General features: G+C 38.9%; 1 protein-coding gene across 1 annotated transcript; it reads right to left on the bottom strand.

The window, feature by feature from the left end:
• Window positions 1–95: 95 nt before the first annotated feature.
• LOC122786119 (CCN family member 4-like) lies at window positions 96–15,062 on the bottom strand. The gene is made up of 6 exons (XM_044052158.1): window positions 14,467–15,062; window positions 13,938–14,389; window positions 9,810–10,098; window positions 8,708–8,962; window positions 1,293–1,486; window positions 96–1,206 (listed from the first exon to the last, which is right to left on the bottom strand). The coding sequence occupies exons 2-6, from the start codon at window positions 13,983–13,985 to the stop codon at window positions 907–909; spliced, it is 1,086 nt and encodes a 361-aa protein (XP_043908093.1). The 5' UTR covers window positions 13,986–14,389; window positions 14,467–15,062; the 3' UTR covers window positions 96–906.
• Between the last annotated feature and the right edge of the window lie 768 nt (window positions 15,063–15,830).

Raw genomic sequence — 15,830 nt, 5'->3', positions numbered from 1 at the left:
AATTCTTTCAAACACCCTCTGTATTTCTCTCTCTCTCTGCTTTTACAGAAGTTACATATCTGTGCTTTGTTTTTAATCAAAAAAAACTACACACATTTTAAAACTTTTACATCTCATGCTTTATTAAAGAATAATGGCAGAATACAAAAGAAAAAAAAGATTTCCCTTTTTTTTAATGATGATTTCTATGCAGTCAATCACAATGGAACAAAGATGTGCCATGGAATTGTTCTCTCTGTAGATGAGATGCTCCTATGTCGTGGATTTCTCGGGTGAGTGGCGTGATCGGTCCACATGTCACCTCGAGGACGACCGTCAAACTCGCCCGACACCCTCTACTCCTCTGCATTATACTTGCACTACAGAAACGTTTTTGCTTCGTAGAACAAACACATACACAGCTTTGTAAAGATGCAATGTACAACCATCTAATGCTGTAGAAAAGCATAAAAATGACATAACAGTTTGTATTTATTAAAAAATTACAATTAAAAACCTTGTAACAGATTTCAGCTGATGTCTTTATTTGAGGAGACACATTTGTACTGCATGTTTGCCTCTTTCATTAATTATAGAGAACTTATTCATGAAATTATATACAGAAAAGCCTCAATATCTAAGTGGGCGTCTGAGTTTAAAGACGATGCTCTTGAAAGCAGGTTAAGAGCATCACACATGTTATGACATTAATAAGTTAGGCCTTCCATATTGCACAAACACTCAGCGGCTGAATATGTCCAGTTGCAAAGCACGTCATGCTTTATGAGTTGTTCTGTTTCATATTTACAGATTTTTCCAATAGGAAAAAGACCATATGAAAATCCCTTATACATAGTCTTACACATTACAACTACAAAAACACTGCAGGAATAAGTCGAGGTGCTCCTCCAGACGGAGAGCGTGTCTTCAGTTCATGACTTCGGGGTAACCATAGTAACTCTCCAGCTCAGTGAAGATGTCATTGGGGTTCTTGCAGCTGAGGTTGCAGAAACAGGCCTGAACCCACAGCATCTTCCAGGTGAATCCTGTCCCATTAGGACACTCAAACTCCACGTCGATGGTTTTGGACTTGTAGGGGATGCAGCAGCGCTCGTCGGTGCAGACGCCGCAGTATTTGGGCCTGAAATTCTTCTTGCTGGTGCAGCCAGAGATGGTGAGGTTGTACGGCTGATCTTCCCTGTAGATGTTGAGACATTTCTTTCCTGGCTGAAGGGGGAAAGAGAGGGGGAGACGTTAGTCTTCCTCATACAGCCTTTCTCTGACTGTGCACAGTGTCCTGTGTACAGTGTTACCTTGATGTGTTTGGTGATGTCGACCTCGCAGGGTCGAAGGTTGCAGAGACGAGACTCCTTGACCATCTCACATTGGTCGTTGGCGTTTGAGATCCTCAGGGAAAGGCCACGACCACAGGTCTTGGAGCAGGGGCTCCATGAGGTAGTCTGGGTAATGCAGTTTTTGTGCCAGCTCCCTGTCTCAGCTGTATATGCTGCATTAATGTAGAAACAAATCTTTTAATTCATTAAGAGATGTGACTTTAAGGTTTTTAGAAACTTTGCAGGCTGCCTTCGAGGACCAGTTGCTTATTTCCTACTAAAAGCAAAGATACACTGCATCATTTGTATTTAACCTAAATACTTAAATTGTTTCCCATTCATCTGGATATGATTCTTTTTCCCTTGTGTAACCCAAAGACATCTCCACTCACATTCCTCCCTCCATGGCTCTGGGTACCGTTTCACTAAACGAGCGGAAACTGGACGAATCCCAGAAACAGTGTGAGGGCTTCCACCGCACACAGTACACTCACACAGACACACACCCTAAACTCAGGATCCTTCTGGACTATAAACTGTACTCAATAGACTTTTAACTGCCAACTTTAAACACAGCTGCTGCTGTTCTTTTCCTCGCGTCCCATCACAAACACAGTCGAATTTTCTTTCTGTGAAATATGTATTTTCTTTTTCTATCTTTCTATCTTTTATTGTTCTCTATGAGAAAATAGGGAAGAGTGGAATTAAATATATACACAAAACAAGGACAAGAAAAACAGCTGTACATAGGAGGAATCCATTCATCATGTTATAACACAGTGTCAGAAATACCAACGGGAGAGAGAAGTAATGATTAAAAAGTCAGACATTGATGAGGAATTGGAGTTGGTAGATGTATTGCGGAAGAACCGGAGTGAATGTTACAAGATGTTACTTCAGTTTCTTAAAACCACAAAGCTGATTGGGAGAATATAGGATGTGTGTGTGTGTATGTATATGTATGCATATATAGTTTGTTTTGTGTGTTTTGCAGTATGCAGAAAAATTATTGTCTGCTTGATTTAATTTTTTTTAATGTTTTTAATGTTTTAAACTGTTTTTATTTCTATAGGCTACTTGATTTTTTAAAAAATTGATTTAGTTTTAATTTCCAATGTATTTACTTGCTTCTGTAAATAACTATGAATTGCCTTGTGTAAGAATGGCGCTATACAAATAAACTTGCAAAGTACTAGTTCAGTTAGATCAACATTTCGATTCACACTCCATACCAGATGGTGGCGGTAATGCACCAACCACACCTGCTCAGGTGTTCTTCGATCAGCTGATGACCGCTGATTGCTTCCTCCTCCTCTTCTTATTTAATCTTCCTCCAGCCAATAGTTCCGTGATGTTACTTTGAAGAGAAGCTGCACGAGCCGTGACACGAAAGAAAAGACGCGAAAAAAGTGTTGCTGCCTTACTACTGAAACTGTTCCGAGAGGAGGGAACTTGTGGCGGTAATGCACCAACCGCCCGAAAACCTCAAATAAGAACGAGGGAACTTTTAAAAAAGAAGAGAAAAAAGAAAACTATCGCGGCGTGACGTCAGACGCCGAGATGTGACCGCGTGCATCAGCTCCAGTATAAAACCGCAGCAAGGCGCTCCAGGATGGCGTGTTCAACCTGGTCCAGATTGGTGGCCCGTCCAGAATGGTGAGTAACTTTTGTCAAGTTATCTTAATGGTGACTCTGTTTGCTGAATTATATGCTCAAACTTAGCCCTGCTCATTGTCTGCTCAATTCTGCCTTAATTTTTAATTCTGCTTTAGTTATTTGCTCAATTTCAGCATTTGCCTGAACTGTGCTTCATTTTAAGCTTAATTTATATAATATAACGTAATAATAATAATAATAATAATAATAACAACAATAATAATAATAACAATAATGATAATAGTTATATAGCTCAACTTTAGCTTAATCTTAGCCTTACTAAAAACAAGTTAAAATGGCTGCCGTGCTATGTTAACTCACTGTTCCACTCATGGTCATTACTATTGAGTTAAATGTTTAGAAACAGATTTAGGGTTATACATGTCTGTTATAATTCTAAACTTTTAATGTAGTCATTAAAATACAACCTTTTTATTTTGAAAGGAACAACCTGCATCCTGCTCACGGAGACCTGGTTGGATGCGCCATATACAAAAGCCTGAGGGTGTAAAAAAAAGGTGAGTGACCCCTTTAGAGATAATTTACTAAATCACTGAAAATGTAATGGCTAATTTTAATGTATTTAACTGATGGCAATATATCATATTAATTTTATCACACATGTATAATATATGTTTTTTTGTGTTTTTAAATGGGTAATGAGTTACTGACATTTCTATACTTGAACTTAAAAGGCATTCCTTAAATCTTAATCAACTTTATTTAATTTACTGTTTGAATAGAATTTGTGCTGGCAGCAATGTTTTCACTGAAAGTGAGTCTTTATATCTCAGGCAGGGTCAATCATTTTCTTTTTCTTTTTTTCCCCCTCAGATTGATCTTCATGAAGACTGTCAAATAGTAGGTTTCATGATTTAATTCTGGGTGGCCGCTGTGTCCCCACTCTTTCTTGGCCGCTGTGCCTAAATCTATCTGCCTTGTCCAACATGGCCACGTTCTTTCAATTCTCCTGCTTTCCATCTGTCAAATAGCTAAGGGTTGTACATGGAGCATTTGCCACAGGTTGGTTTTGTATGTTCCTGTCTACTTTATTGGGTGGTCTGAAATCTGGTCCTTGTTGTTTATATTTTTGTGGAACTGCTGAGCGAGTGATTTGAAAGAATGAGGTGACTGATGGAGTGTTTGAAGTTCTCTCTCTGAATGAAGGGGTTGTGTGTGACTGAGATCCCTGGATTGAATAGTTAAGATGGTCTGAGAATATGATTATGTTCAGCAGTTCACATTAAAGTAGATATGGTGTCTTGAAGGGCTTAGAAGCTGGATAAGTTATAATGCACTAACAATTCCTTTTTAGGTCTGTCTACAAAGGGTGAGTCCATATTTTTTTTTATTTATTTTGCAGAGTAGGGAAATGAACACAAGAAAACTTCTGAAAACTATCTATGGAGGCGTTTTCTTGCCACTGTGCCCTTACATTACACTGTGGCCTTAACCACTTTTTCTTTCCAACTGTTTCTTAAGACGGTAAGTCACACGCAGGCCGCGGGCCATCGCTCCTCCGGCCGCCGTGCCGATCTGTCCTGGTCCTCCTTGTGCCTTTCCTCACTTCTAAAAGGGAAAAAAGAAATCAACTTGAACAGTTTTCTTTAGCACTAAAATATAGTGATGTTGGAGGACCAGATCTTAAATGAGGTTTAAATGGATGTTGGTGTACAGTTAAAGCTAGATAGTAGGAATAAAATTAATGTTGTGACTCTGTCACAAGGCTTAGACTTCTTGGCCGCTGTGCCTTATTTTGATTTATTTTTCTCTCTTTTCCATCGTGGCCATTAATCTACCGTTAGCCCTAGCACGTTAAAATAGATCCTGGTGATCTACAGTACCTGGCTTTAGATGGCAGCCCTGCCATTGCCTTTGTATGGCCATACGTCCCTTAATGCAAGTAGGCCCTGATCGCTAACTGAGCCCGCGCCTTCATCGCCTACTTGTGTCATTGTACGTCTGGCCTTGCGCGTATAGTCTTTTTACATAGGCAAACATGGGTGCCTTCCGCGTCCATGCACAGTAAGTGAACTAACCTGTACTTTTCTTCTAGCATCAGTCAAGAGGAGCACCGACATCCCTGCATGTCCATCCTAATTAGATTGCGTTTTAGTTTAGTTAAAATTTCAAATGGTGAGTGCAGTTTTTCTTTCTTGCTTGGCCGCTGTGCCATTACTATACCTGCTCTGACCTGAATCTTGATTCTTCATGGCCACTGTGTCATGACTGTACTTGGTCTTGGTGTTCATGCCAGTCTATCATTTCTGATCTGTTTTTCCTACTAAGTTTCCGTGTGTGTGTGTGCGTGTGTGTGATGACTGACTTGGACTGACGTTTATCTGACCTTTGGACCAGGAAGGTGAACATAATTTATGCTGCAAGACTGGCAAGATGCACACCAATTAGACAACAAGCAAATTCAAATTCTTTCAAAAACAGGTAAAATGTTTACCCTTCAGGTAAGTATTAAAGGCCTTTGCCACATGATCTTTGTGGGTAAATCGTGTCCACTCAATTTATAAGTTAATTTACATCTAAATATTTACAATGCCTGACACCATGGCATTACAATAATTTTATGCAATAAGTTTTGCGTTATTGAGTGCAAAGGCCTTTATTTACACACTGACGCATGCCAAGGCTGCCGTCGTGGCATGTGTCACTGTCTCTCTCTTGTCTGTCTCTCTCTCGCTGGTCTGTCCTGTGTGTCTTTCTGTCTGTCTCGTGTTTCTGATCTCCGCCTGTCTTGTGTCTGGTCTGTCTGTCTGGTGTCTCTGCCTTTCTGTCGGTCCTGTGTCGCTGTCTTTCTCTGTCTGTCTGTCGCTGTGTCAGTCTCTCTTGCTGTCTGTCTGTCTTGTGTGTCTGGTATCCGTCAGTCTGGCCTGTGTCGGATTCAGTCACTTTTTTAGTCTCGACTTGAATAGATGATTTTAAAGTTGATCAGTCTTGAGGCGTCTGATTGCTGCAGGAAATTTTGGTACCTTATTTTGAAATGGCTTTAATTTAAAAATGTAATTTTGGTCAGTTATCATAGTTGCAACTTGGATTGTTGACAAACATGGAAGCTGATTAATCATGTAGTAAATGCGTCAAAGTTTACTGTAGCTTGTCTAAAGTTCTTTCAAAGTGCTGTAAAAATGAAGTAATTGATTATGATGAGCTAGACCAGGTGTTCATTTATTCTCAACTGGTAATTGCTTTGATAAGATAACTGGTTCCTGATTTGATTATGAAGCTAAACTTTTGATTTATATGCAAGTGTAGTCACATTAGATTGTAGGTGTTATTCAGCCCAGATAATGTTATGATATACTTTAAATCTGGCATTTGTTAGCACGCTTTTGATATCCATTTAAGTCTTCAACTTTACTCACTGCCTTAAGCCTTTGTAGTCGCTAACTGAAATCGAATTCAATATTAATGCTGACTTGTCTCACTCTGCCAAGTTTATTTCCCTCTAAAGGAGTTGAACCTTTTTGTGTTCATAGTCTTTTTGTGCGTCATGTCGGGAGGCCTCCCAGCAGGGGATTTTTATCTTCCCCTGCAAAACTATGCGTTACTCGCCTTAGGGATGCAGGGCTATCCTGCATAGTTTCTTTCAAAAATTAGATCGTAGGTTGCAGGGTTAGAGCGCGTTTCTTTTCTTTAGGAGGACACAAACCTGGCAGAGAGACAACTCGGATTATTTAAGTCAAGGTTGCGCCATACGATCAATGCGATTTTATCTTTCGATATGATGGCTTGAAATAAAACTTTTATTCTGTGGGCTTAATTCCGACAGAAATCAGACAGAATTTGGTTTAATGTTAAAGACTGTTGTGCAAGTACCCTCTTGTAGCAAGAGTGAGCAGCTGCAGCTTTTTAATTTATTTTTCGTTATTTGATTTGTTTCTTGGATTGACTTAGTGTCTGGAGCTTTGTGGTTAATAGTGATCATGTAAGTGGTCTTTTTGCCTCTTATTTGTGAAGCTGGCAGCTGGTTGAAATGATAGGACTTTATGGCTTGACCGAAGTGGGATTTTTGATAGAGCATAGGGTTAAAACCTCACATACACTAGCTATTTCAGCGAACAAGTGTCTGTAGTCCGTTATTACCCATGATTTTATTTCAAATTTCACAATTTAGGCAGCTTGTAGAGTCATTAGGAAGATGCTTAATCCCAATGTCTTGATTGGTTGCATGAGAAACTGCTATCTCTTAGATGTGTTGGCGAAGTTCCTCCTCTGATTTTTGTAGACTTGCCCTAAAGTTTCTCTCTGCTTTAAGTCTTGTTGAGCTATACATTAAATGATTCCTCCAACTTGTCTCCATATCAATTTTTTTTCTCCCTGCAGCCTTCCACCACCAACTGCTGCTGTTGCATCTGCTAAAGGTAGCCGTATCCTGATTCACTGCGTCTTCATGTGTTGGGTAAGAAGTGTCATTAGACTACTAACAATGTAAACACCTTTAAATGCTTGATCTAATTTACCCAAATGGTTCATCAGTTTAGGACAAAAATCATTGAATTTGACATTCTTGGGGTCAGTAACCTGACCTCTAAATGTTTGGGAAACCATGCAAAAGATCGCAAGCTCTCTGCATGACCCAACAGCATCGATGTTTGAGTTATTTAATTGCTCAATTTTTTAAATCAGTCAAGATTTTATGAGCTGGGTCTTCTTCACACAACAGAGAACAAGGTAAATTGAGTCGACTCGTAACTTGGCAAAGCATTTCGTCTTTCCCCTTCTTCTCTGTGTGTGAGGAAATCTGGCCACGGATCCTGACTGAGTGGCATACCATGGCTGTGCAGTTTCCAAAATCAGACAAGGATCCATCTGATTTTGTGACTCGGCTTGTCATGATATGCATGTATAGGTCTTCCTCCGAAACAAAGGATTGGAATGGACAGATTTGTAGTGTAAATCACATCACTTGTAGATGATGATGGTGTACAGACACTGCTACTTTCAGCCTGTAATGTTAGACATTGAAAACTTGTATTTATTGCCTTCTTTATATCAAGTAAAACTTTTGTTCTTAACTTTATGGTTGACTTCTATTTTTTCAGTGATTCTGTGATGAGTGTTATTTTGACAAGTTAGTACTTTGAACTTTAAGATGTGGAATTCTTTTAAAACAAATTGCACTGAGCTGTTACTGTAGACTTGGCACCTTTTGACACTGCTCCAAGTGTTCGGTTGATCTTAACCAGAAAACTCAAACCCTATATGGATTTGTACAAGGTTTTAAAGGGAATATAATAAATTAGACTCTAAAGCAGGGTATGCTATAGTGGATGGTGATGCTGCTACTTGCCCCCATCTCACAGCTTCCTTACTTCTAGCCACTAACACTAAATATGGCTAATGAACTGAACATTAGACTACTTTTCTTTAAAATGACAGTTTTTCTTACAAAGTTATAAGAGTTTCGTTGTGTTGCGAGAAATTCGAAATGTTCACCCACTTTGCCGCCCCAGTTCTCATACACCATGTGATATTTTAACTAACCATAAGCATCGTAAGCTCCTCAACTTGTCCACAGTGACTGCACCAATTTTGAAGGTGATCACACCAAAGCTCTAGGAGAAGTTTGTTCAAATACCATTAGTGCGAAATGGCCAAATCTGGCCAATTTTTTTATTTTTTTATTTACTTAATTTTGTGTCCTTATACAATGCTGGAAGGAGAACCAGGGGATATGTTTGTCAAATAAACTTTGAACACACAAAGCAGAATTGGCGTCCTACCTTCCACAGCGTGTCTCGGTGCTGTCTTGCGCCCCCTCTTGGGCTCATCACAGATCCATTGCTCACAGCATTGTCCACGAATTTTGACCCGACGTGGGGTTTGGCACCAGACCCGGGGAGGCTTGGACTCTGTGCACAGTCCCACACATCCGATGGCACCATTCACACAGACACACTGGTATTTACAGCTGGGCTTGAAGCTCTGCCCGTTGCGGTATATCACACCGTCGTGCTCACAGCCTGTACCCACCATATCTGATAATACACAGAGGGGAGACATCCACACTCAGACTGTAGGAAGAGTTATATACAGGGCAAAGTGCAAACTACTAGACACTCTATTACAGTGACGTCTTTGCATTTGTTGTCAATGCAAATATTCTTAGAAACGAAATCTGTGATGTCTTGGATATCAACAAAACTGTGACAAATCAAAAACGATCACATAAAATTACCACATTGTTTTAGCTTTGAAACATATTTGTCTTTCATTTTTGCAAAACGCACACCAAAATATCCATGTGTGGCTTTTAACCCTTAGTACAGCATGGACCTGTGCCGCAGGTGCACCCATGGTAAATTGCTATGGGTTTTTATAGGACACATATTAAGGCTGTCATTTTTTTTTAGTCAGAGTTATGATTCATTTTATATCACATTTTTAGTCATGATATAAAGTAGCAATAATTGTGCAGAAGTCACAAAATAGACTAAAATGAGCCAAATTCAATCCGTTTTTTAAAACATTTTGAGTACTTTGTGGTCAGGTGTGTTTATATAGTTTGTGAAAATTAAATTTTTCTTTCATCAGATTGTCTAGGTTGTGCTGAAAAAAGGATATAAGACACTCTATATTGCACATCTTCTGTATATAATGTATGTTTTAATATAGTAATGTTCTAAGGGTTAATATGATTTACATTACATTTGTGACGACGCAGCTTTGCTTTCATATTGATTTATATCCCACAAATGAAGCAGTAGCAGAGCTCTGATGATGTTGCTGTCAATGTTTTTTCATGCAGCTACAAACTATAAAATGATCAATAATCACAGAAGCAAACACTTTTTTGTCTCGTTGGTTCTGGTGAGTGACACTTACATGCACACAATCCTTTTTCGTACCTAGGCTTGTCCGAGCTGTAGTCACAGTACAGTCCCTTGTGGTAGTCACACGTGTCCGCCTCGTTGCACACCTCGCCCACCTGCCGGGCGCAGGTTTTGCAGCAGTCACATCCGTCCATGATGAGGCTCACACCGGGTGGACAGGATGTGATGGCAACGGGACACTCACAGGGCCACTTGCAGTACTGTGTCCGGTTGTATAGATCTGTGGGTGTGGATGTGACGGCTGTGGCAGGCGGCATGGCAGTGGAATTCTGGGAGAAGGCCTGAGAGAGGAGAGCGGGCAAATTAGACCTTGAAAACGTGTTTATCAAAACATAATTAATATCATAATAATTGCCCAAATAAGTAACTTTCATTACACGGAATATACACACATTCATTTGAAGCCTCATATTTGTGCTCAGCTCATCTTCTCTTTTCTTTTTGGATCACTTTGGCCTGATTGTATTTATTTTAGCAGCCAAATGTAGCCGTTAACTTAAAAAAACTGTTGTACCACTGTTCCATTCAAATTAGATAAATGTGACGTACATTGATTTTTGTAAATATGAATTATTGTCCCAAGAAATACATCACTCAACTTTAGTTTAACAAGGAAAGGGAGATCACAATTATCCAAACAAAACATAACAAAACAAAAGCAGACTGGCCCAGTCCTAATATTTTAATCTTCTTAATCCTGAATTATTCCGTGTCAATCCTGTTTCAATATAAATTCCACTGTTCCACAGGATTCAAATGAAGCTTATTTGCACGCATCTGCTTTACTACTACACGCGTGACAAACACGGCATGTGTCGTCATGTTGTGAAATAATTTTAAAGTATTGTATTTATAAGTACTGTCAAAAAAACACACACAAAAAAGAAATCACTGAGTGAAGATAATCCTGCGTGTACTCAACACTTCAGAGGTGTTTCATCATCACATATTAAGTCCACAACTGTGTTATCTGTGTGTTGTGAGTCTTCCAGGCCGTCTGCCAGACTCACACACACTAACAAGCTTTGCGTTTTTTTAAAAAGCAGATGTTCTCAGTGAAACAGGCCACGTGGGACATGTGAACAGCTCAGCCCTGGTTTTGGGCAGTGACTGCTTGTGTCTCTGCAGAGGAAAAGTGACGTTTTCGTTTTACAAACAACGAAATATGGCATTTTAGAGTTTGGAGAACATGCTGTGTATGAGAAAATGCCAGATAAGTGTGTTGTGCTATCACATTAACTTACATTTGCTTAAGAAAAGAGAAGTTACATTTACTGCGAATGTTCTGATGAGGCTGCTGCAGCTACTGTTTCCCTCATAATGACTTCAATATGACGGGGTCTCGAGACAGGGCCTGGGAGTAAGGCCAGATATTAGTATAGTATACTCATAAATCATAGCATGATCCATAAGAACACTCTGTAATTTGTGGAAGACACACATAATAATATACACATGTGCATACATCCACGTTTAACAGTGATGCTTCATCATCTCGTGCATTTGTCATTTCCAAGAGCTTGTTCTTTGCACTTCAATGAAATTATACTTGTATTAATAGTACAGATTTGAAAGCTAATGCAGAAAAATGATTTCTAATTAGAGCAGTGCCACTAGACCATTCCTCAGAGTTATTTAATGTACCCTGCAGCTATCAGACTAAATTACAGGGCAAAACAATCATGCAAAAATGCCAATTATACAAACAAAGCAATGTAAATACTGAGAGTGACTGAAGCACTTATCATCTTGAAATTGTTCATCTTTCCCTGAGTAAACTGAATTATATAAACATTTAATCACTATGTAGATTAATCAGATAAACGTCATGGGTGTTTTAGAGAAACCTAAGCAAGACTGCAGGCAGAGGAAGATGCAGAAATCATTTTACATCCACAAAATGTTGACTTTTAATGCAGTTTGGATAAGATACATGTCACAGTAGCCTCAAAAATCAACCTCTGATTTGACCCTTTTCTCTCAAATACACACAGCTGTTTTCTCTGTTGAGTGAAGTGACAAGGACTGATGAGCCTTTTTCCCCTGCTGGCTCCGTTTGTCGCTCTCAGCCTCTGGTCACAACACATGACCTCTGAGTGCATGAGTACAAGAATAACAAAACACATCCTCAGGGGAAGAGGAGAGCATTTTCAAAAAATTATGCTTTGGGGCCCGTTGAGAAACTGTCACTTATGTGCTGCATAGTTTCAAATTCTTTCCAAAAATTTGCTACACTGACATGATGCAACATGAAGTTAGACTGTTTAACATATACTGTATATGAGCTATTGATGGTTCATCATTTTCAAAAGCAGAACAGCTGCACTGATTGAGATAAAGGACTGAGGGTGATAGAGAAGAGCTGAATGATTTGGATAAAATATCTAATTGCATTTTTTCTGAAATACAGTATATTGCAACATGACTTAAAGTCAGACTTCAAAACTGACTGTGTTAAAGATTTAACCCTCAGGCATCACTTTAATTTACTACCCTCTGAAGTCATTAGAGAACAAAAATGTAAACTTGCAATCTGGGTTTTGTTTCTGCATAAATCTCTTAAACAACTTCAGCCCTACCAAAGATTCAATCATTTTAGAGGATTTTAACCCATATAACTAATTTTTTTGTGTGCTTTTTCATGTAATCAAACTGGCATTTAAGGCATTAAAATCCTGATAATTATTAAATATTTGGTAGTTTTGATCAGGACTGAAGTTGATCAAAAGATTTAACCCCCCAAAAAGCAGAATAAATATTAATCTGTACTATTCTCAAAGCAGTTTTTGGAAGTGGACATTTTTGTCCTAAATTACTTAAGAGTTTGGTCAATTTTTTTTTCACTGCGTTCTATTGATCTATTCGAAAAATTGAATTCCAAAATTTGTCAAAAGAGAGGTATTCTTACAAATAAATTGTGCCATATGCACTAACACAGTCACAGTGATGACCAGATTCAGAGGGAAAATTTGCCCAAATGTAACAAAAAATGAGTCAACCCTAACAAGCTGGAGTATCACCATAAAAAAATATAACAGCAATGCTCTAATTCAAGGATGAGAACAATAAAAGATATATATGTATATATATATATATATAGACACACACAAAGACAGATTGAGGTTTTGTAAACAACTTGTTCAGCTCTACAATGCAGATAAACAAAGGGGGATCAAAAAGGGCTTTAAAACGCTGTTCCTCGTATAACCACGAGGGGTCACTAAAATATAAGTCAGGAAATGAAGCTGCGCGAGTACTGAATTCTGAAATCTCACACTTGTAGCGTCCATCCTACGATATTAATAATCCGTAATGAATAATAACTTCTCCTCACAGGTGTCAGGGAGGTTCAGAGGGATTCATGAGTCACTCAGTCCATTTAACTATGTTCACTTTATGAACATAGACATGACGTGACTTCCTACACTATATGTGGAAAGGTGAGCTGCCAGTGAGATGCAAACAGAGGACAGTCAGACACACTAATTGATCAATTATGAGATCACTTTGGATTATCTAATTAAACTTAAGGAACATGATTTAAAAAAATCAAAAGCCCTTAGACTGTGAAACTCCCTGTCAGAGGAAATACATCAGGTCATATCATGGTCATTGTATGCCTTCATGTAATCGATGTAGCACTTTTAAATCAAAACACAAAACTTTATTTGATTACTCTGCATTTCCACATTTTAACTAATTAAATGTTTTTGTTACTTATTTGTTATGGTTTGTCTTCTTCATGTTTTAGTGTTTTTATTTGTGAAGTGCTTTGTATATTTCTTTTATAAATAGATATATCAATATCAATAATAATTATGACCACTGGGCACAACAAATGACATGTGAATACAGTCTTCCTTGCAGGGGATATAGAATATGATAACAAAGCACAGTAAGAGTATGGTCATAGTGTGGAAATAAATAACTTTGCAATATGCAATAAGCAATATGGTAATACCACTTAATCACTAAGTAATAACTTGGAAATAATAATTGAAAATGTGTGTGTCATCCCCACAAAAACAGAGCGTTTATGTCATTTCCATGGTGATACAAAAAGAAGAAGAAGAAAAAACAGAAGAAGGAAACAGTGATTTAAATCGCTCCTTCATCCCACCTGTTGAATTCCGCCTGCTGTTAGAATCCACAACAGGAGCCAACTCATCACTGGTCGTGAACCGCAAATGCATCGAGTCCAGAATGAATTAAGTCCCGTTTCAAACGCACGATTCTTCGCGCTCCGCAGGTGTGCAAATGCAACATCCTCCTCGCTCCGTCGCTGTCATCTCCGCGCAGCACAGCGCGCGACCTGCGCTGACAGCCTGTTAAAGAGTGAGGGCTGACGTAAGGTCCTGCATACTTCTGACAGTGGGACGGTTTCTCCTCCTCCTCCTCTTCCTTCTTCTCCTCCTTCTTCTCCTCCTCCTCCTCCTCAGATCACTGGCAGCTCCTGAGGTCAGGGCGTGTCCCGGGACACCATGCTCTCCAATCAGGCCCCCAAAATCTGATGTTTCACTCTCATCTTTATTGCCTCACTGAATCTCCACCTTATGACCGACATGGCTGTAACTGCACCAAGAAACGAAAGCTGCATTAAATGATAATTGTGTAAATAAATAAATAAATATACAGTGGAGGTTGTCTACCTCCTGTAGAGAGGATCCATTTAAAAATCAGGGTCAGTGCCTGGTCCACAGATGTTTACTTTATTTCAATGATGTCATCCTTCTTTCCCAAACTCTGCCACTTTGCTTTATATTCAGTTTTCCTGGAAATCTCAGACTGTTCCTGTGTGAGAGATGACGCAGGCGAGGGAGCCGACGAGAAGAATTCCACTTTGCTCTGCTCTATGGCCAAACGGAAAATGACTGTTATTTCAGTTATGCTCCACCACTAATCCCAGCACATGCCACTGCTCTGCTGACTGTCGTACAGTAACTCAATGCAGCGCCGGAGGGAACACAAGGAGAGAGAGAGGGAGTGATAGGTGAGAAATGAGCACTTTGTCAAGAAAGTGGCCCATGTGCCCCAGGTCTGAACCCAGATCATTTACTGATGATCCTCTAAGTCCTGTCAGAGGGCTGTCGGCCTTTGAGCTGATCTGAGCTACAAAAAAGCCTCTGCTGCTTCCTTTCTCTCATGTTTCCCTTCATCTTGACTTTTCCATATGTGTCACACTCTTTCTCAGATTTCATGTCCATCCCCACTTCTGCTCAGTGGTTGACTTCATATTAGATTATAGTTTTCAGATGGTATAGTATAGTAGAGTAGAGTATAGTATAGTATATTGTAGTGTAGTATGGTATAGTATAGTATAGTATAGCATAGTATAGTATAGCATAGCATAGCATAGCAAAGCATAGTATAGAACGGTGTAGTGTAGTATAGTATAGCATAGCATAGTATAGAATGGTGTAGTGTATTATAGTATAGTATAGCATAGTATAGAATGGTGTAGTGTAGTATAGTATAGCATAGCATAGTATAAAATGGTGTAGTGTATTATAGTATAGCATAGCATAGTATAGAATGGTGTAGTGTAGTATAGTATAGTATAGTATAGTATGGTATAGTATAGTATAGTATAGCATAGCATAGCATAGCATAGCATAGTATAGAATGGTGTAGTGTAGTGTAGTATAGTATAGCATAGAGTGGTGTGGTGTGTAGTGTAGTGTGGTGTGGTATAGTATATAGCACAGGACATGGCATGGTATGATATGGTATAGTATAGTATAGTATTTAATGCAGATTAGATGCAGATACCTGATTGAAGTTGAATTTGCATTGGAAAAGTAGAGAATAGAAAATCAGATTATAAAATTGTGATCATAAAAACCAAAAAATATGTGTAGATTGATATGCACAGGACCTGAAAATGAGGGAGAGAAAAAAAAAGACATTAATTCATGTTGTGTGAAAAAAGGCCGTCTTAATATTTCCTATACTAAAAAACACTCAATTCTCAAACATTTCCCTTTCTCGACTGACACAGGAGTGACACACGTTT

This window comes from Solea senegalensis, linkage group LG20 (genome assembly GCF_019176455.1).
Source record: "Solea senegalensis isolate Sse05_10M linkage group LG20, IFAPA_SoseM_1, whole genome shotgun sequence".
Taxonomy (NCBI): Eukaryota; Metazoa; Chordata; class Actinopteri; order Pleuronectiformes; family Soleidae; genus Solea; species Solea senegalensis.
This window is presented reverse-complemented; position numbering and strand designations above follow the sequence as displayed.